Source organism: Mizuhopecten yessoensis, unplaced genomic scaffold (assembly GCF_002113885.1).
Source record: "Mizuhopecten yessoensis strain PY_sf001 unplaced genomic scaffold, ASM211388v2 scaffold8573, whole genome shotgun sequence".
NCBI classification, from domain to species: Eukaryota; Metazoa; Mollusca; class Bivalvia; order Pectinida; family Pectinidae; genus Mizuhopecten; species Mizuhopecten yessoensis.
In genome coordinates, this window is record NW_018407615.1 from 360,174 (window position 1) to 383,861 (window position 23,688).

Here is a 23,688-nt window from a genome sequence, read left to right on the forward strand (position 1 = left end):
ATGATGTAACTGTGGTATATATGATGCCTTCCTAGAGCTTTAATTTAGTAGGAATATATCCTAGTATATTGGTACCCATTTTGTACAGCTATGTCGTCCAGAAAAAGGCTGACTAAATGGTCACAACTTCCGAGTTAAAGAGTAGCTATTTTTCAAGAATAGGACCTTTTATGGAATGCTGTCCAAATGTAACTATTGTGTCCCGATCCTTAGCTCTTGTACAGCAGTTCGATTGATCTGAATATTTACAATATTCATACGTAATTATAAATACAGTCACTTGATAGTTAGATATCAAATTGACCTCCACAAAAGTCTCAATTATTGTTTACAAGTTGTAATTAGATACAGTAAAAACAGATGTAGATATGAAGAGCTTGCATTCGCTATGAACTCAATGGAAAATGCCCAGGTAAAATTGTGTTGATAAAAAAATAAAGTTTATAACAAACCAAAAAATGAGATGTATTTTTACAGCTCTTTTTAGGACTAGGTAAGTTGGAGTCCATTAAGACCTGAGTGATTCCTTTGAAGTGTAACCGAGGCACCTTCCATGTTAATGTGGTACACCCTCCTGTTTGTTTGTAGTATCAAGTGTTAAAACAGACACCAGATTTGTCAGGCCAACAAGCTTACTAGATTGGCCTGTGTGATAATCTTGACAGCTATAGGTAACCAGATGAATGGCGGCTGTCCAGGAGCTGAGAAAGACATGTTCACATTTATGTAATTTTTTAAAACCTCAATTTTGTATTGTTTTTAAAAAAACAAAGCTTTGTTTCATATAAACAGTAATGATACTTTAGCGACACTTTATAGGGTGTTCTTCGAAACTTCTGGCTTGGTGTGTTTAACGGATTTGTTTCCCTTTAAAACCCAAACGCTAATTGTCTCAATTGCCTGAGACACAGAATGTTGTTCATTCATGCTCAAATTTCTGTCTTGTTGAATTTAATTACGAAAAGTTATAAAAAAAATAGCAATTTCTTTTGAATGAATCCGGTTTGCCCCAAAACAATATTTTTAAGAAAAACATTTGTGGTACGATATTTAGCAATGTACAACATAGAGTTTTTCCTGGTATTGGACAGGTGGAACAATTACACTGTGAAATGCTTGCCCGTGCAGTTGCCATGAAATCAAGACCATGAGTGCTGCCAAGCTTTCCAGCAATTGGTTAAGTGATACATGTATTGAGGAATCAAACAATAGCTACAGCAATGTAAAAATTCAATCTGAAATTCATTATGGCCATGAGGAAATGTCTTTTATTTTAGGAATGACTGAGTGATGCTCTTTTGTGTTAAGACTAATAATAATGAAGAAGCCGACCGTTTAAAACTTTGATGTATTGCATTAAAATTTTCTTATTGTTTTCTAAATTGTTCTTAACCATAAAAACTATTTTCTTGTCTCTTGCAATAAAACTTTTTTGTCAGCTGTTGTTTGTTGTTTAACAATAGCTTAGAGGCTCATTAGCTCAAGGTAATGTCCTTGAAATAGTCCTAGATCTGATTTATGACACCTGTTAAATGTTGATATTTTATGCCATTGGGTTTTATATCAAATCTTACCTATGATCTAAGGCAAGAAGAACTTCTTCAACAATTTTGAAACGAGACAAAGTTTCCACTGATCGGTTTTCATCAGGTTTTTTATGGCAAGTGTGTAGCCTACATTTTTATACAAGGACGGCTATGAAGATATAACCTCTTTCTATTTGCGCTCAAGTGTATGTCATTAAAATGTAGTCTCTGCACCGACAGTTTTTTAGTAGCTGGATTATAATCCATTGTTAAATGTTGAATTGCTTTAGTGAAAGCCCGAGGTTGATGACATGGGTGATGCTAAAAGCATAGTTAACTTTAATATAACTTCATATAAACATAAAATTTGGTAAATAATAACTTTGTTTTATGCTTTATAAAGGAATTTTTCCATATTAAAGAGGTCGATATCCTTTATGATATATAACATATATTATATATTGAAATATTTTTTTTTTTCCTTAATAGATATTAAAATTGATGAAGCTTTAGTATGTGGAGACTAAGCTGAGAATGTTATTTACAGTAGGTCTGTGCTGAATTTGTTTGAGGAGTTGTACCTGTAATGATTGGATTTAAACATCCATTCACTTTGTCACGTTTGCATTTGTGTAATTCAGAGCGAAATTTTTTGGCTTCCTGTTTACTTTCCGTGGTGAAATTTCATTCTAGTCACAGTTGTTAGTTGTGGTTCTTTACAAGCTGTTCAAACATGATTTTTATGCTAACTACTTAATCTTTCCAGTTTCATTCGATATAAAATTGAAACTTAGTGAGTTTACATTGGTGTTAAAGTTCTGTGTGTGAACTATTAAAACATTTGTAGAAGCCAGTATCATATTCTACAGGTTAGAAAGTTTGTCTCATTAATATTTTGCACTAATCACAGAAAAGGAACTTTCATCACCTGTGGTGCTTGAATCAGGATTGGGATGGATTGAACTTGCCTGTTGTGGGTTGTCTGGCATGTCCAGGTTGTCTGTACTATAGCCTGCTCACCCCAGGCCAAGCACATGTACAGACTATTGGTATTGAAAGCCAGCCCAGTCTCCAGACCAAGCAAATGTCTCTGTTTAACCTCCCCCATAGATACATGTTCTCTGTACTGCAGCCAGCCAACACCAGGCCAAGCAAGTGTCTACTGGTCCCTCTCCCAGGCCAAATAAACTTGTTTTATTCATCCAGTGATATACAAAAGTTCTGGATGGTTTCCTATTAGTAATTTATACTTGGAAAATTTCATATAAGAACAAAATAACAGAATGGTGTTTAGGATTTTACTTCAGGCACATAAAACACAAACAAATGCTATTAAAAGAAATACACAAAAAGGATTTTAGCTTATCATCTGTAGTTGCTTAATTTTGATTGTGCATGGTTTTTAACAGGGATCTTTTTCATGTGGTTAGTGTTAGAATAAAAAAACAACTATTTTTGTTTGGCGCACCTGTGTAGCAGTAGATTTGTCATGATTTTCTCACCTATACCAATGTTGCTCCCTCACCTGGCCAGGTAAATTTATAGCAAGGTGAGGATCTAATTTGTTGGAGGTAAATTATTCACTGTGCTTCTGACTTGGCATGCCCAAATGAATTACAACATTAGCCATGCTTGATATGTACTGGCTGACTGTAGATCTAGACAACCACACTTCCTATGGACGATTAATATGATTAGATTTTGGCTATTTGTCTATAGATTCGGGTAGGCTTTCTCATAGATCATTATATTTTTCAATATTTCACAGTACACAAATTGTGTATTCTGCTCCTTCATTTAGCTAGGTAGATATGAATTACAATATACAAATGTCTTCATTTGTTCTGTTGAATAGTTGAACCACTTGTTAATTGTTTGTCACAGGTTGAGGCAATTTTAATATCTGTATCAATTTGTTTAAGATCTAACTGTTGTACTATTAAAACTTAGATTCAAGAAATCTTGAAAACAATCTTGAAAAACACAGCCTTTGATTTCGTTAAGATTCATTGTTACAAAAATACAATGAGAACAGTTATTTTGAATACATGGACAAGTTTTGCAACTAACTAAGAACTTATGTATTGCTTGATCCTATGGAGTCAAAAGTATCCAAAAGGGAAATAATTTCACAAATCTTCAAAAAATCTGTTAATCTCTATGCTTGTCAAAGGTTTTATTTGAAGTTCTTTCTTAATAATTTGTCAAAATATGAAGAGATTAAAGTTAACCTGAGCCTGAAAACATATCCGGTTAGGAAACCTCCACAAATAGAAACCCAGTGCATTCATTCATATTTCGCATTTGCCTACTTTTTTTTATCATAAGCTGAATAAAATTAGCTTTATCTTTTGGGTCAAACTGAACATGGCCTTTATTATTATTATTATTTTAAAAAAAAGGTCCCTTTGACCTCTTAACTTATTTTCATTCTTGATGAGTAGCACTGATGCCTGTATTGTTGTGTGTTTCAGCTGATGGAATACCGTGAAGCCCCGTCCAGTCCTGGGGCCTCCAGTGTCCACTCCCTCAACATGGACAACATGGACCCCACAACACCGGACTCGCCCCCTCCCATTCCTCCTCAGGACATGGATGATGAGCGTCTTCCTAACGAACTACTTGATGAGATATGTGAGGATATAGGAATGAAGGAAGGCATGGAGTTGGACTTTGTGGAGTTTCTCATGGAACAGGACATGGTGGACCCACAGGTGTATATGACACCGGAGGCCATCCGTAACACGCTGGCCTCCACAGCATGTACATCCGTGTCACAATCAGGCGTTCTGTCCACGCCAAAGACTGAGGTTGTGAATAACCGTACATGTGGAAGTCCAAACACCACATATTCTCAAGCGTCAACCACAAACTGTACAGTGGCGACCTCCAGTGGGTCAAGTAGCCCTGCTGCTAAACGTTTTCATGCATCAACATCAGGACCAACAAGTCCAGTGAGGGTTAATGCCCCATTAATGCCATCAGAAATGTTCAAGGCACCGCAGACACCCCCTACTCCAAGGAGGCCGTCCTCGCAGAGCATCGCATCACCCAGCATTTCTAGCACCCAGGGACCCCAACATTCACCCCTTCCCCCACGCAGTGTGTCCCCTCAGACTACACAGAATTCAGTACCATCCTCACCTTCACAGAAACAACCTCCCTCCTACAGTCAGAGCATGTCACAAAACAGCATGTACACCCAGTCAGTTCCAGAAAGGATGTCCCAGAAGGGAGGCATTCCTCCTGGCCTACAAAGGCAGGGTGTGGTCCCCCATAACTACCAACGTCTTGGCCGCCCCGCTCCTCCAAATGTCAATGTCCAAAACATGCAGTCACCACATACTACGTTTCAACAGCAGAAGTGGAATATGTGCGACTCTTCTGCGGGTCAAATGAACAACCCTGCATGTTCTATGGGTAACATGGGACGGCCAGGATTCCCACCACAAACACAACAGTATGGCCGAACTCTTGAGTCTCCGCTTGATCAGGGATACTTCTCTGGGGACACGGCTAGTGTCCGTAGTTATGGTTCGTCTTCTGTATCATCGACAGTGCCATCGTCAGTGCCGCCCTCTGCAACTGGTGACATGCAAAATTCTATGCACCTACGACAGGGTCCCCCGAATCAGGGTTCTGGCTTGGGCCAGAAAAGTGTTCATTTTGCAGATCTACCCGGTGATCAAAATGTGCCTCCACTGCAACGACAGCGCTCAAATGATAGTATGGGCTATGGTCAAGGGTTCGATCCAAGTGTTTCTTCAGACTGTGATGTAGAAAATGAATTTAGGGACCCCAACCACAGGGGAGCCATGAACTCTAATAAGATAATGCCGCGTCTAACGCCAAGCATGAAATCTGAAATTGCACCATATACAGTGCCTAATGTGAATGGACAAGTGGCTATGAGTCCATACAGATACGATGGTCGCAGTAACAGCCGTCCCAGCAGTGGGGATAATCCTATGGCACCTATGCAACAGTTTGATTTCCCTCCTCAGCACAAGACGGGTGATATGTGTGGAGTGGACAATAACCAAAACTCCATGCATCTTAACAATTTCAATAATTCTGTGAATAATAATATGAGTAATTCTTTGAGTAATAATATGAGTAATTCTTTGAGTAATAATATGAACAATTCTATGCAACAACCAACTGGTGAGACAGACTATCGTGTATCATGTTCTGGAGGTGCGCCCATTGGGATGCAGCCTCTTTCTCACTTTGATGGAAGTCAGGGCCAGTATGGTATGCAACAGCAGGCAAACCTTCAAGGGAGGGGTCAGATGTATCCGAATTCTATACAGGAAACAGATCATTACAAACTTACTGCCAATATGACAAATCCTAACATGGAAAATTACTGTGATAATGGGTTCAGAAATTCACAAGGACAGAACATGAACTCTAGTTGTGGCATGATGAATCGGGGTACGCCTAAAATGATGGGCGGGCCCCAGGTTAGCTCCAATCAAGGGACACCTCTAGGAATGATGGGCGGGCCCCAGGTTAGCGCCAATCAAGGGACACCTCAAGGAATGATGCGCGGGCCCCAAGTTAGCTCCAATCAAGGGACACCGCAAGGAATGATTGGTCAACAGCAAGGACAATCTGGTTTCCGGCAAAATTTCATGTCAGGGGTACCGTGTGGCAACAGTGCTCCTCGACCTTTACACATGAATGCCATGACCTCTAGTGCGCAGATGATGCCACCAAATCAAGGTGGCATCCCACCAGAATACAGCCGGTTACAGGGTGTCCCTGAAACTATGAACAATAGCCCCATGTACCAGAACTCTCAGCCTCAGTTTAGTCAGGCAAACATGGGACCTGGCACAGGAAACAACCCAGCGTGGGCAGGTGCCACGCCACAAACCCCCCAGCCTCATATGGGTGTCCATCCAAAGGTTCCTCAGCAACAACAACAGCAACACCCAGGCATGGGAAGCATACCAATTCCTGGCACTCCCGGAGGCCAAAATCCCATGCAAGGTGGTGCCATGCCCCAGTGTACAACACCAAACTGTCAGAGTTGTAAGACTGGCTCCCCCCATCGCCCACCCATGCTAGCCTCACAACAGACATTCATTCAACATCTCATCACAGACAGATCTAATGCGTTCAGGTCTCATCCCCTGTTCCCATTACTCCGAGATCTCATCATTGCAGACATGAATTTCAATTCCCCTTCTTTTCCATACCAACTCATTAGTAATCTGCCTGCAGAATTTGACAAATTGTTACAAAACTTTCTTCATCGTAATCCTCCGTCCGGAAATTATCAAACCAACTTTTCTGTGGAAAGTGTTGTCATGGATGCTTTGAAATATGCTCATACGTGCCTTATAGGTAAGTTAAACCAATGGAAATTAGGGGAAATAACTTCAGATAAAGGGAGGCAATTTAAATTACTAAAATAAGAACTGTATATTCCATCTTTATATACAAAATCGTTTTACATTGAAATGGATGTATGCTTTATGTTAAAGATAATGAAGAAAATGGATGATATTTGAAAAGGGAAAGTTTTGGACAATGTTTAGGAGTGACAAGCTGAAATTTTGCTAGGAAATACCGTCAGAAATCCCAAATTTTCCAAAAAAGGGTTTCTTTCAATTATAAACCTTCCATTATTTTTGTATAAATTTTCATTAAACTTTTTTTAAATGCACAAGAAAATATTCAATAAAACATTTGAAGGGAAAGGTTTCCTTGTCAATAGGGTAGAAATTGATTGCTATATTGTTATATAAAATCCCCTGAATTGTTCAGGTGCAAAGTTTTGTTCAACAACCATTGCTTGCTCTTCAAATACTGCTGTGTGGCTCAATACCCAGACAAAACCCATCTATAGTTATACTTTATGTTTAGGTATATTGATAATAGACACTTATTGAGCGGTAAATTGTTTACATTGTTGCAGAACTGTTTTTCACACTTTTGCCTTGCAGACATGATTACTTGTTCTGAACTGCTCATGATTTACCTTTGTTGATTTGATAAAGTAGACATTGATTTTTTTAAATTGTTTCTTTTCGAACAACCAAACTGTGCCATTGATTTGTACTTATCACCAGACATGATAAGGCTAAAGGACTCAGAACAAAAGTTCACCTGCAGAAGTGGGAAGGAGCATTGATTTTCTTAGAATTTCTGAAAATGGAGGAGGATAAATTCTCAGATGTTGAGGCCAAATGCATTTTTATATTTGATTCATATCCTAAGTAAATACTGTATAAAGTTGAGAAATATTCTGAATGAATTCACTTACAGTCAGGTTTGGTAATGCTAAATCACATATCAGATATTACCCCATCATTGATTATTTTTTATTTATTTTTTTCAATTATGAGTTTCGATAGTTCTTATGTTTTCTGTATTATTCACACAAAAAATCAATTTGAAAAATGGAAAAACATGTATAATTGTGGAATGGATGCAATATTTTATCATATTGTCTGATTGATTGATGTGATTAATCTCATTTCCAGAAAAAATCCGAAGTCGCCAAGAACAAGATAAGCACACGAAAAGTACGTCCAAATCCTTGAGTGCTATTGAGGAGTTTTGTGAGAAGTTCGACCGGTCTGTACGCAATACCATCATCAAGGTAAGCATACTGCTGTATATGTCCTTCATTTGTGGTCTCTGTAAACCACTTGTTATTTTATTTATATACTTACCACTGAACAACAATCTTTCTCTGGGTCACAAAATTCCAGACCCTTGATCACCCTTTTCTGGTGTCTGCTGACCAGGCCCCTTCTTACCCTATTCTGGACCCTTCCTTACCTTTTTCCAGGCCCTTTCTGATACTATTACAGTTCCTTGTGCAACTGGTTTTGGGCTCCTGCTTACCAAGTACAGGCCTTGTGTTTTTGTGTGCTATGTCTTTTTCAAAATATAAATGAAGGTAATGCAAAATTGAAAAATAGCATTTGGGATATATATGATGAGCTCCATAAGTTTATATGTAGGAAGAGTGCACACTAATCCCATGAAAAGGATGATTATGACTCATCAGTATTTCACATGATGTGTAATTCCATTAAAAATGGATAGATGTTGTGGATCAAATTTTGAATTTATTAGAATCCTTATTACTTAAATATAAAATACACTTAAGCAATTTAAATTAATATATTGATGTCGTAATTTACGGAACTGTACCATAGGAGATGTTGAATGGCTAAGTTGACAAGTGAGGTAATGTATAAAGAGAAAAAGTATGACCACCAATAAGCATTAATGTTGCCGCCTTGGGGAACACACATGGCGTTCATGTTCCGACAAAATGAGATGGGCAGAAAAAAAGTCACATTGATTTGTAGGTACAAATATAGATAAGCCATTGGGGACATTTTCTGACAATATCATGATTATCATTGATGGCACTAGATGAGAAGTGTTACATGGAACCCAGCACATCAAACCAATGGAAATTATTTGTCATACTTTACAAATTATAAAAGTAATGGTAATGTAGAAACAAACACTTGAATAGAAAAGGCTTCAGTATTCTTTTTTAAACATGATGAAAGTTGGATATTTTATATAAAATATAATTACGTGTTTTCTTGAATCTCCTGTTGATTCTTGAAATCATTATAGATAGATATCCATAACGGTAATAAAATCAAAAATGGCCACCATCAGTCACTTCTGATTGACTGAGACATAGGCTTTACATTTTGTTTTATTGGTACAGTTTTGTCTGCACTTGGTGGTAGTTTGAAGTTATTAAATAGTCTGAATTATGAATGATCTCATAATCCAAGATGGCCACCGTGGCTTTTGATAGGTTGATACCTTTTGGGCTAGAATTTCTGTTCTGTTGGTCTGATTTTAGTTATAATTGGTGTTAAATGGTATTTGTATGATTGCATACAAGTGTAATGCCTTATAGCCTGTATTCTGTAACCAGAGGTAGTCTGTGTAGTTTGTACTTTGCAGTTATTTGGGAGGTTGGGTTGATTTTGATGCGTTTATATCGCATTTTTAATACTTTCTTTTCCATTATTTATATACTTGTCATCATTGTGCTTTAAGCATTGCTACTAATATTCGTACACACATGATTAAACCTTGGCTATGTGCCTGGAAATGGTCAATTTCATTTCTTTGAAGAACTTTGCGAACATTTATCAGCTACCATTCAATATTTGTTTTTGAGAATAGCATGTCTAAATCAATTATTTTTCATAGGATTCAAGGTAAAGCATTTTGAAGTAAAACAGATTAATAATTGCAAAAAATAAAGAAGTTTATTCCATTACAAGATAAAGATTGTTCTGACCATAATCTTAAATTTCTCCACTATAGGCTTATTTTTTTCTATTGAAATGAGGCTTAAAAAGCTTGGTATCAGTTAGCCAGTTGTAGGGGTAGTGTGTGCAGGCGACATTGCGTGATTATATCTTGTGGGATTTGGGGCGGGACATGTTGTACACTTCATTAACCCCGAATACCAGACCTGTCAATCATAGGTTTGCAGGGTGGCAAGTTTATGTAAGTGGAATCTCCGAAAATGAGAAGCCATGATCGTGACCCCTCTGTGTGGTCTAGGAAGTTGTCAGCAGCAGTTGTCCTTAGATTTCTAACTCCTTTTCAGTGCATCACTATAGGGATATAATTACCATGCCAGCATCTGATACTAATAAAGTATTAATGGGTTAAAAAACTGGTACACATGATAGTTGTTTTCTTCTACCTGTGGTATTACATTGCTTTCTGCAGTCTGTTCGTTGTTGATACACATGCTGTTTAGCTATATGAGTTGCCATGAGTGGTCAAAACAAGTTTTAAATTTGATTATTCATAAGTAGAAAATCGCTATCAATAATGTTATTGTTCTTTTTTGTGTGTGTGTTTTTACCCATATGATGGCATATCAAAACTGAAAACAAAATTTTTAAGGTTCTGCATGGTAAAATTAATATTCAAACTACATTCTCAAATAGAGACAGGTACAGGGCCACATTCTTATCAGAGACGGCCAATGTTCTTTTCAACACATTCTGACACGAGTTCCCCCTTGGATGTGAAGTTCTGACACAGGGACCTGTCCTCTGGTGTGTTGAACGAGAAGACAGTACTTGTGGAATATTTGGAGCTGGGGATAAATGATTAAAACCTCCTCAATAAACATGGTGGGCAGGTACTCCTCCCCTTGTACCAGCCAGTATTGTTCCTGGTTGAGCTGGTCATTCACTGACCATTGTTTCCAGACAGGACAAGCGCCCCTCCCTGGGAATGTGAGGAATTTGATAACCAGATCTAGCTGTGTTATTGTGGCTGAGATTTGTCAGGTGGACAATAAGTATAAGGAGTTGACTTGGTGTATCGTGTCACTGTGTAGGATCCAGGTGTCCTTCACAAATCTGGCAACGAGCTTTAGTTATACCAGTCGTTGAATACAGGGGCTGGGGGAAACCAACATGTATGGTACATGTCCTAGAATCTAAAGGGTGGGGAGAGGGGTTGAACAACATCTTCTAACCCAGGTGGTGTACTGTTGAACCCAAGATGGGGAGTGGGGATGAGGAGAAACATGAAACCATTCAGGTGGTATGTAGATGAATATAGGAAGGGAAAGTGGGTATAAAGTGTCTCAATTGGGATGCCTGTATGTTGTGGAATCTAAGGGTATGGCTAAGAGATGGACCAGACAACAAGACAACATGTATTAACAGTTGTATAACTGCTGAATGGAAGGGAAAGTGTGTGTTGTACATTCAGCTACCAAGCAAACAGTAGGGGGGGGGGGTTAAACATTTTTTGTTATTTTCAAATTAAAATGGGATATACTTTTCCCCCCATTGTTGTACTTATTTATTTTTGGAAACATAATAGACATTTCATAATAAGGAAATTAACTAAACTATTCCTTCATGTAACTTAAGAGCCAATTTGGAGAAAATGAAAGTAAGCCACTGTGAAAGGTTGCGAGGGAAAAGTGACCTGGAGTAGAAAGTTTGTCGGGTATGTGAGTCAGCGATGGTGAGAAACCCAGTGGGGTGGGAGGTGTTTACATTGAGAGCATTATGTGGACGAGGTAGATTAATTTAGTTAACAACAGTAGCTTAGTTTGTCCATGTGGGCCCCAGGTGTAATCAGGAACAACTGTACTAAAGTCGAGGTCAGGACTTCAGGAGACTTCCATACAGAAAACTCTCAACACATTTCTAGATGGACAAATCTGCAATGTTGTAGGATTACCTGCCAAGTTTTTGTTGCTGAATTACCTGCAAACTCTGAAATTTTGTTGCAGTGCAGAGGACAAAGACAAGCGAAATTGAATGCTATATACACATGATAGTTAACATATTTTAAAGGGGGCCATGTCATAAGAGTATATAATGGGTACTAGGTTTATACAAGAAAAGTTTGCTTATGAATATGGACATCATCTGCAAATTCGGTTTCTATTAATTCCAAGCATGGGTAATCAGGTAAAACAATATTTATCCAGTTAAATTATGATTTTATGAAAACTAAATCCATCAAAGTTGTCCGAACTTTTGTAAACACACCAGACAATGTTTTAGTGTAGGCCCTTTGGCGAGATACCTTTACCCACCTAGGGTCCTCTCACCTGTAATTAGACCTGACATAGAGGCGCACCTGGGTCACTTACAGCCAATAGCACTAATCTAGAGACCATCTCAAACACTTAAGCCATTCTTGACATCCGGCCAGACTTTCGGTCAGATTTATCTCAAATTTAGAATGTAAAACTAAGCTTTCTATGTTGAGTAGAACACTCAGTATTGTGTTGCAGTCTGGTTTTGATCATCAGCCAGAATTTGTATAAGAAGTTAAATGAGAAATAAACTTTGTATAGGTCCCACTGAACTATTTTGTGGTCAGGGCTCCTGTTGATGAACCCTGGTTAGTTTGTCCAGGGTTGAAGAAGGAGAACAAGCTTTATAGCAGAGAGCACTCCATTGTATAGTGTATAAATGATAGGATTTATGCATGTTTTTATAAAGTCTGGGGGCTGAAATATGATCACATATACTATAAACTGTCAGAGTGGATGAATGAACATGGAGAGAAAGGGCAGTGAAGACAGCAGACCTCGGTAGTTTATGTATAGTGGTAGTTGTACTGGTGTCATCAGTGGTCTTCATCTCCATAATATATACTGGGGGCTAGGGGAGGCATGTGTAAAGAATAGGAAATCAGACTTTTACAGGAATGTTATAATGTAACTTTCAACATAATTAATCTTTTCAGATGAATTAAAAATCAAAATCCTATTTCAACTATTATGTATTGCTTTATATTGCACTGTAAATACAAAAAGAAATTAAAATAAAGTTAATATTAAATCAATAATATATTTCTTTTTAAATTTGAATGAATTTTTGTAAGAAATAGGTTATATTCCAAAAAAAAGTACACAGGATCATGTAATGAGATAAATTTTATTTTTTTAGACTTAAATCATAGCTACTTTAGAGTATTGTTGTAATTTACAGTAATTTCTCATATAAGACTGTCTTGGCGGACAAAGACGGTTTTTCCACTATCGAAAAGATAATTAAGTAAAATCATCAACCTGGCTGTGTAAGGATAAATAGGAAAGAAATCTGTTCTTCAGTTGCCTTATGTGAAACCTTTCCCAAAAGAATTGAAGGCCGATTCTGGAGGATTTTTCAATTATGATAAGTTTGATTATTGGTCAGTGATGACAGCGTTATCATCACATGCTACAGAAGATATTAAGTACTTTAGATATCATGACCATAGCTTTGTCAGCCTCAGATTTCCACTTTCCAGCTAGGCTAGTAGATTTTTTTGAAGATATCAAAGTTTCAAATTCTCTAGGGAAGACAATTTTTTCTCTAAGTTAAACCATATTTTTTCTTCCCGTCATTCTCCTGGCATTAGTCAGATGTCAAGAGGCCATACAGAGGGGTTAATGTTTCACTAAATTCATTGATCTAGCTAGCTATAGTGGCTTCTGCATTAAATTAAAACGAATCAATGGTTCTGATATAAAAAGCAGTTCCTAAACTAATCACAAAGACTTCACTTGTTACCTTGTTGATATACAGTTAAGGGAGGAGGATGAACACTGGGCGGTGTTTCTATTTACACACGCATAGTGTAATTACAGTGATGTAGACAAGAGAGACAGAAACACATCAGAAAGCCTGGCTAAAAGGTCAACAGTCGGCAAACTGCACATTCGCAATTTCAATATAAAGTAGTAGGTTGCCTACTACTCCTTCCTTCCATGAGAGTTTATTAGTCTGTTTACAAGATTTTGAGTTAAAATGGACTGAGTGTAAAGAAAACTAGACCGTGTTGTGTTACACCTGCATGAACCTTAAGCACCTCAAGCGGGGAAACATATGTAATGTGGAGATATTTAGAGTTTGGTAATCAGGGTTGGGAGACCAGAATCTGTGGTGTGTTATACGTAGCGTTGATATCTGGCCAGCTTAATCAGAACCACGATACCTACTTCCCAGTGCACACCATAAAAAATAACTAATTACCTGATAAAATGTGGAGAATTGAGGAGATGTTTTTGTTTTGAGGGAGGTTTCGTACTTTAATCGGTTTTGGTTGAGTTCATTTTACAAGAACCTGGTTTAAATTTTATCAAGTCTATCAAAATACACTCATGTTTACTGGGGCTGGCAGTCCATTTTTTAAAATTTATAATTAGTTGTTTTTAACACCATTGAAAACAATTTTCTGTCTAGTTCCATGCTTTCCATGTTCTGGGGGGGGGGGGGGGGGNAGAAGGAGTAATAATTAAACTGGTAAAAATAAAAATTAAATTAAAAAAAGTTGATACCAGTCATACTGTAAAAAAAGTAAATATTAAACTAATAAAGTGATAAATGACGGAAACTGAAATATATATAATGTTTGACCGTGTTCAAACCAAGGTATGTGGTTAGCATAGATTCTGTTACTCCAGGTATTAAGGCATTACATCGCGAAAACAGTTTATGCATAGCTAACAAATATAGTGATATGACCCAGTGTTATTAATTGCACTTGCAGGTATTGATTTGATACAGAAAATACAAGTAATGCGACTTCATTTAAACCTATGGAATATTGACTGTTTTTCTTTCTCCTTGTCTAGATACATTAAGGGCTGATCCAGATTAGCTTCAAGCTGGATCATTGAAACAATTTTGAAATTTTATGATTAAATCCTGGAGAATTTTTCCTCCCACTAATATAAAATCTCCACTTCAACCTGATGTTACCCCTAGAAACGATATTTGAACAATCTAAGTCTATACAAAGTCAAGTCCACTTTACCTGATCAGGGACAGAAGGATTAATTTTGATCTAATCCCAGCAATATTTGTAGCTCATAGAAACAATCACAGGACCAACACGTTAATTGAAGATTTTGATCGAGTGACGTAACTGTCAAACGACCTACCTATTGTCTAGCGGCCAGATTTTACCTCAGTTTCTCTGAACCGTGACCTCCATTTCCGAACTGCCAACAATGACCAGCGGTTGCAATATAATAATGTGAATATGTCATTATGTTATTTGGTTATTAGACTTTTAAAGGATATAGCTGGCTTACTTGGTGGGGAGACCCCACACAGTTATAGAAAACAACACAAAACACAAGTCAATCAACGTTAAGTCTTCGTAATCTATATCTAGATATACCTAGGACATGGTTTGACAGGCGTCTGAGTCGGCTTACCTACCATATTAAGTCCAGTGTAGACTTCAGCCCTGTTGGTTGTTGAGTCATAATTGATCAATTATTGTGTCCCATTACCTGCTATAAGTGTTCAATCATGGCTGTTTTTAGCGGGAATACTGTACATTACTTGTGGTATTTTTTGTTCCATTTTGTTCTTTTGTATTTCTATTTTAACAATCAATTAATGTAAATATATTTAAACAAATATATTAGCATTCCTTTTGTACTTTCTATATTTGCACATTAATTCATTAGCATTTTCTTTTTACTTATAATTCTATTTTAGAAATACTTATTCTATGTAGTATTTTACTGTTATATTATAATGGCTCAAATGTGCAGAGCTAATATTGAAATTTTGAAGAAAATGTAATCATCTTTTTATGATCTGGTTTACACAAAGCAATGATACACCAACTAGCGTTTGTGATACACTTTCCAATTTCTGGAAGTTATGATACAAACTGGAGGTTATAAAATGTACAATATTACTGTTATTAAACGAAATCCTAAACATTGAATAGTAGTGTGGAGCTCCCTTGTAAAGGAGGTAGTTATCAACACTAAGGTAGCATATATCCTTAAATGCAAACCATAGAATATTGTTGTACTTATATTGGTCATCAACAGCATCAACAAGTGACATGAACAACTTGTATGTATCAAAGTACTTCAAATGCATTACAAAGTCTACTAAAACAGGGCCATGTTTTAAATTCACAACTTTATGTTCTGCGTGTCTAACTGTTGTAGATAATTGTATCGTATTTTCATTTTCTTTGTCCACAGCCTGCGACATTCCAAGTGCCAAACCACACGACTGGTGTCACGTCAACAAGCATGGCTGGCCAGCCGATGGATGGGGGTATGACTCCGACCATGGGTACCCCTCAGAAAAGCCTCAATGAAATGATGGTAAATACAAGATATTTAAAAGTTTTTTTTGGGAAATTGACCTTGAGTACAAATTAGAAAAAATCATTGACAGATTAATTAATTCCATATTTCATAATATGATTTGATTCATAAGACCTGTATTTTGTAGATTCATGCAGATATGTTCTCATCACCTGCAGCCAAGAAGGGCCTGGACCTTGTTGGGATGGCATCACCTCAGTTTAAATCCCTAAGGGACTTATCGGAATGTAATGACAATGGGAGCATGGTCAGCAGCAGTAGCCAGCATTCCATCAAGTCAGAGTCCAAGAAACACCCAAGTCTTCCTAAAGAGGTACAGATATCATTCAACTCTTCCCCCAGAGGGCCTATACTTACTTATTTATATGACAGCACTGAAAAATCACAAAATAAAAAATTCAAACTTTCCGATAAAAGGTTAGGAGACTCCTTGGTTAATAAGTTGGTAGTATTTTGATAATTCAAGGGCTGTGATCAATAAAAACCTCTTCCAGAAGTAGTGATTTTTCAAAATATTTACTTGTTGTTTTCGTGTGTTTTGAATATACATCAGATGACTTGAATATGGAAATCAAAGTAAGCAATTGAATCAAGTAAAAGATGTGCTTAAAACCTGTAAATAGTGCAATATACATGGGGTTGTATTGGCCAGGATATCAGCTTATCTCTTATCTGTCCAGTTGCTATCAGATAGTAGGGACATCTACGACCCATTGGTTGTATAACTTATGACCATGATGTGAATGGATGCTATCAGAAAACAGGGACATCTGCTTCACCCTATGTCGTTTCAAGATATCTTGATGAAACTTGAGATATGCATGCATCACCCACAGAAGGTGTGCAGTGCACTGGAATTAGGTCACTGTGACATTCACCTCAAGGTTAAAGGTCAAATAAGTGCAACATTTTCGGTATTTTTAAGTCCGTCCCGTAAATGTTAAACTGTTGAAGATATCTTAATCAAACTTCAAGTATACCTGCATCACCCACAGAAGGTGTGCAATGCATTAGAACTAGGTCTCGTGCCCCACATTATACAGAGTTAATGCCCTTTGTTTATTTCTAATACCGAAGTTTTGTGTTATTTCACCAATGTTGACCAAACTTACTATATTTACGTATCTTGGGAAGGCGGAATCTCTCGCACTGAAATTTGGTCACGTGCCCCACTTCATAAAAAGAAATGGTCCTTTGTTTATTTTTAATACCGAAGTTTGTCCACGGCATAACTTCCATGTTATTTCACCTATTTTGACCAAATTTGCTATAGTTTTTTATCTTGGGAAGTAGGAGTGTCGCATTCTATATTCAGGTCTCGTGCCCCCACTATATAAAGAGATATTGCCCTTTGTTATTTTTTTTATACTGAAGTTTGTCTATTGGCTTATAAGGGGAGACATAAGTTTTTGTTCATAAAAACAAGTTTCTAGTTTGAATTAATATGATCATATTGTTGGAACATCTTCCTTGCGATTTGTGGTTGTTCAGCAAATGTCAATGGTCAGAATTAATGCAATCTGGAAGGAGGGACATGTATAAATTTATTTATTTTTCAATAGATTAGTTATATCAGCTTATTATAGGGTACCTACTTCATCATTGGTGGTATTGTGTATTGGCCTGATCCAGGACAATGGAATGCTTTCCTAATGACCCTCCCAGCCATCAATGTCTATGTGAGTTAAAGGGGATTTCAGCTTCTCTACCGGGATACAACTTAAAGTACAGCTTTACAAGTTATTGCTGCATAATCCAGATCACTGGTTCAAGCTTTTTAATGTCAACATATAGATGCAAAGCTATCTAAATTTGAACAATTCAGCTTTGAAATCATTCACTTCCTTGGAGAAGCCCAGTGTTGTTTTGTTGTTAGAGAAGTGGAGATGTATTATATTGGGAAGGTAGGAGTCTGTTGCTGGGTATAGAGGAGACATAGAGGGACATATGTCTGTAAGAGACAGCAACTGGTAGGCTATGAAACAGGGAGAAGGTTAGCTAAGGCGAATACAAACAACTATCCCTCTGACCTTACATATGGTAAATCACCCAAACATTCCATCAAATATTGGTGATCTTATGATTTTGTGATACATTTATGTTGATTTACTCGGACATTAGCCAGAATGGTAGTGAAGTTAAGTTATTTAGGTGTCATATATAGTTGAAATCTTGATTTGTATCGACATTTTGTTGAACAAATCATAGGAGAGTTACCGTACACAGTTCTGTTTGCCATATGCTCTTGAGATCCCATCCTGCCAGTGATGGTATATTGCTGAGCCTGGCTTGACTTCCCGTACAACCTCCTCCTTCAGTACATGACTAGGTCTGTTCCACCATTTTAACAGAATTATACATTACCAAAACTCCCTGTCAGGCACACAGCAGGTAGAACAATGCAAAAATATCAAAAATATGTGCAGCCAGGGCCTGGCAAAATCAACAGGAATTTCTGTGTCTGTAAGAAATTAGGGAAGGGGAGATAAGCCAAAATTAAATATGATATTAGAGTGTACGGCCAGGGGTGTGGAATTTCTGTGTCAAGAAAATTACTAAACAATGCATTAGCCAGAATTGATTACGATACTTGTTCTGATGCCAAGTAAACGGAATTTTCAGTAAATTTGGTAAGGGAAATAACTCCTAGCAACAACAAGAGGTCAAGGATAACGACAATTAAAGTATCTTTAACAAATATGGGCATGGCAGTGTTAACTAGATATTTTGATACATGCTGGAATTAATTTATATAGATTGTTGTGTAAATGTATCATCATCATGCTACATCAAGTAAAAGTAGGTTACAGTGGGGGGGAATCAGCGTCAAATATCTCACCAACTTTAAACCCCGAGTGTCAGTTATTTTAATAACATTATGATTTCTTCAGATTGAAAAAAAAAGAGTTCTGACAGTAATGTTTTATAACTGTCATGTGCCATGTTGTTGTTTTTAATGAAACACAAACCAAGGACAGTGACATGATTATGTTAAATAAACCAAATACATTTGATTAAAATTCGGCTATAAACAATGGGATATGACTGTCTGGAGTCTGGAATGATTTCATAGATTATTTGGGAGGTAGCCTCTGACCCCAATATTATTACACGAGTTGTGAGTGTGGGAGTAGGGAGTGAATATAGGCTCAGATAAAGCATGACCCTGGTGTTCTGGGGTTGGTCAGTGTAAGCTGTGAAAGGGTAAAAAATTAACATGTCACCCCAGTGTTAAAGGGGTCAGTGAGTTCAGTGTGTGATAGGGTCACAACATGTGACCCTAGTGTTATAGGGGTTGGTGAGTATGGGGTGGGATAGGTAAACAACATGTGACCCCAGTGTTATAGGGGTTGGTGAGTTCTGGGTGGGATAGGGTCACAACATGTGACCCCAGTGTTCTAGAGGTTGGTGAGTGTGGGGTGGAATAGGGTCAGAAAATGTGACCCCAGTGTTATAGGGGTTGGTGAGTTAAAGGTGGGATAGGATCCCAACATGTGACCCCAGTGTTATAGGGGTTGGCGAGTTAAATGTGGGATACGGGTTGGTGAGTTTAGTGTGGGATAGGGTGACAACATGTGACCCCAGAGTTATAGGGGTTCGTGAGTTAAATGTGGGATAGAGTCACAACAAGTGCCCCCAGTGTTATAGGGGTTGGTGAGTTTAGGGTGGGATAGGGTCACAACATGTGACCCCAGTGTTGTAGTGGTTGGTGAGTGTGGGGTGGGATAGGATCACAACATGTGACCCCTGTGTTATAGGGGTTGGCGAGTTAAATGTGGGATACGGGTTGGTGAGTTTAGTGTGGGATAGGGTCACAACATGTGACCCCAGTGTTATGGGGGTTGGTTAGTGTGGGGTGGGATAGGGTCACAACAAGTGACCCCAGTGTTATAGGGGTTGGGGAGTGTGGGGTGGGATAGGGGCACAACAAGTGACCCCGATGTTATAGGGGGTGGTGAGTGTGGGGTGTGGTAGGATCACAAAGTGTGGGGTGGGATAGGGTCACAACATGTGACCCCAGTGTTATGGGGGTTGGTTAGTGTGGGGTGGGATAGGGTCACAACAAGTGACCCCGATGTTATAGGGGTTGGTGAGTGTGGGGTGTGGTAGGATCACAACGTGTGGGGTGGGATAGGGTCACAACATGTGACCCCAGTGTTATAGGGGGTGGTGAGTGTGGGGTGGTGTGACCCCATTGTTATAGGGGTTGGTGAGTGTGGGTTGGTGTGACCCCAGTGTTATAGGGGGTGGTTAGTGTGGGGGGGGATAGGATCACAACAAGTGACCCCGGTGTTATAGGGGGTGGTGAGTGTGGGGTGGTGTGACCCCAGGGTTATAGGGGTTGGTGAGTGTGGGGTGGGATAGGATCACAACATGTGACCCCAGTGCTATAGGGGTTGGCGATTTTGGGGTGGGATAGGGTGACACCATGTGACTCTAGTGTTATAGGGGTTGGTGAGTGTGGGGTGGTGTGACCCCAGTGTTATAGGGGTTGGTGAGTGTGGGGTGGGATAGGGTCACAACATCAGACCCGAGTGTTATAGGGGTTGGTGAGTGTGGGGTTGGATAGGGTCACAATATGTGACCCCAGTGTTATAGGGGTTGGTGAGTTAAAGGTGGGATAGGGTCACAACAAGTGACCCCAGTGTTATAGGGGTTGGTGAGTGTGGGGTGTGATAGGATCACAAAATGTGACCCAAGTGTTATAGGGGTTGGTGAGTTAAAGGTGGGATAGGGTCACAACATGTGACCCCAGTGTTGTAGGGGTTGGTGAGTGTGGGGTGGGATAGGATCACAAAATGTGACCCAAGTGTTATAGGGGTTGGTGAGTTAAAGGTGGGATAGGGTCACAACATGTGACCCCAGTGTTATAGGGGATGGTGAGTTCAAGGTGGGATAGGGTCACAACATGTGACCCTAGTGTTATAGGTGTTGGTGAGTTAAGGTAGGGATAGGATCACAACATGTGACCCCTGTGTTGTAGGGGTTGGTGAGTGAGGGGTGGGATAGGATCACAACATGTGACCCCAGTGCTATATAGGGGTTGGCGATTTTGGGGTGGGATAGGGTGACACCATGTGACTCTAGTGTTATAGGGGTTGGTGAGTGTGGGGTGGGGTAGGGTCACAACATGTGACCCCAGTGTTATAGGGGATGGTGAGTTCAAGGTGGGATAGGGTCACAACATGTGACCCTAGTGTTATAGGTGTTGGTGAGTTAAGGTAGGGATAGGATCACAGCATGTGACCCCGATGTTATAGTGGTTGATGAGTGTGGGGTGGGATAGGATCACAACAAGTGACCCCAATGTTATAGGGAGTGTTGTAGGGGTTGGTGAGTGTGGGGTGGGATAGGATCACAACATGTGACCCCAGTGTTATAGGGGTTGGTGAGTTAAGGTAGGGATAGGATCACAACATGTGACCCCGATGTTATAGGGGTTGATGAGTGTGGGGTGGGATAGGATCACAACAAGTGACCCCAATGTTATAGGGGTTGGTGAGTGAGGGGTGGGATAGGGTCACAACAAGTGACCCCAGTGTTATAGGGGTTGGTGAGTGTGGGGTGGGATAGGGTCACAACAAGTGACCCCAGTGTTATAGAGGTTGTTGAGTATAGATTAATGGTATATGGTCTCAGATAGCATGTGACCGTCATAGTCACTGAAAGATGGCCAGGAATAGGGATAGCAGGAGAGCATACCTTAAATTAAGTTTGTTAGTCAGATGGAGAGGTATGGCAGCACATGCTGGGGGTAGAGGAGCACAATCTCCATCAGGCCGTTAAGGCTATTTAATTGGTGCTAAGTTTTTTAACATGGACTGATTCCTATGCCATTCCAAAGAATTTGTGGGTGGGTCCTTTAAGAGGCCCAAGAAGGGCTGATGGTAACTACATGGTGTCAAGTTCAAAAAGGTATCTAGAATGTTTGTATGATTTGTTTTCAATACCTGGAATGTATATGGCAAAAAATATGTTAAATATAATAATAAATAATCTGTATTTGTGGGGGCCTTCCAAATAAGTTTATGATACCCGGTATGTTGTCTTTTCTAATACATGTTTAAACGATTTAGTCAAAGCACATTGCGGGAATTCTAGACTTCCTCAATATAGATGGAGATACAAAGGGTTGTTTTTGAATTTGGAAAAATGTATGGGGCAGTTTTGAAGTAACTGTGTTTACAAAAAGGAAAGAGTGTGTGTGTGTGTGTGTTATGGAGTAGGATTTCTTATTTTAACAGTGATTGTTTATTATATGGAGCAGATTCTTTTATTACTTTAAGTTAATTCATATTCATATGCCGTATAATTTCTTAGTTAAATAGTGAAAATGACATCAACACTTGTTAAGTAAGCACTTTGCTTCATTGCAAGTAGAGTTCACAGAATCAGCTATTTTTTGTGGTGGGCCTTATTTAGTAAACATTACTGTAATGATAATTAGATGTCAGAAGTTGGGATGGTCTTGTTTCGGATTTGATCAAAATCACACATTTATATAACGTAAGTAACATATATATCTACCTTATCTGGTGTTGTTGGATAAGTGGTAATGCTACAGGCAACAAGTGAAATTTCTGTGCTTTCTAGGTTGGATGTTTTCACCGTATCCATCCCACTTACCTATGTAAACACTATACAGGAAGGGGAGAGTGACTCCACTATCAGCAAAGATTGTCAAACTTTCATTCAGCATTTCAATCTTGTCTACTTAAAATGATGAATACACAATAGACAGATTGTCAAAGTAGTATTTGGGGTGCGTTCTGTCTACATTAGCAGGGACACACAATAGACGCGGGCGTAGATAAATGGCCTGATATGTCGCCCGTACTAGATAAGTCTAGATAACATTAATGTGATGGCATGTAAAAGGAAAGGTGAATGTAGCTGGGTCTAACTTAGCTTGATTGCATACAGTGGTTAACAATAATTAATGGTGATATTATGCACCAGATTTTATATTGTGGTATATACCTGAACGTTTCTCTGGACTGTTTTCGCTTCACCAGCCAAGTCACCAAACCTCCCATATTTGCATAGAATTTCAGATTTATTACTCATAGCTTCGAAACTAAAATTGTGTTATTGTTATCAGACTGTAGTTATTGGTGTATTTGAAGTTGATGCCTTGACAAAAGCTATGTAAATTATGTTATTTAAATTAAAAAAAAAAGAACACAGGTTCTGAAAATAACAGCTTATCAATTTATGTTTTTTCATTAATTTTTTTCCTCCTGTAAAACTGAGGCAGATGATTTTTTTAAAATATAATCAGTTATGACAGTTTTACATTTAACCCTTTCAACCCTATGTAACTTAGTAGACTCTACCATGCATTGATATGGATGAATCCATTATGGTCTACAGTGGTGAAAGGGTTAATACCCCATACAACATAGCTAGGGATGGGGATGTGATGGTTCAGACTGGAGTCAGTTTGTTTGTCCGTCTGGCTATCTGTAGTCTCCCAAGTGCTGCAGTAACTTTAATACTTTAATGAATCCTAGCCATCACATAAACTTCAGCATA

The 23,688-nt window shown here is 38.6% G+C and overlaps 1 protein-coding gene across 3 annotated transcripts in view; it reads left to right on the top strand.

Annotated features, from left to right (window-relative positions):
• The window catches only part of LOC110456217, an 80,815-nt gene that overhangs the window by 52,331 nt on the left and 4,796 nt on the right, over positions 1-23,688 (top strand). For all 3 annotated transcript variants that reach the window (XM_021506812.1, XM_021506813.1, XM_021506814.1), the window contains 4 exons: positions 4,001-6,881; positions 8,024-8,142; positions 16,024-16,149; positions 16,280-16,465. In XM_021506812.1, the coding sequence (XP_021362487.1) occupies positions 4,001-6,881; positions 8,024-8,142; positions 16,024-16,149; positions 16,280-16,465 (3,312 nt within the window). The remainder of the gene's footprint in view (positions 1-4,000; positions 6,882-8,023; positions 8,143-16,023; positions 16,150-16,279; positions 16,466-23,688) is intronic.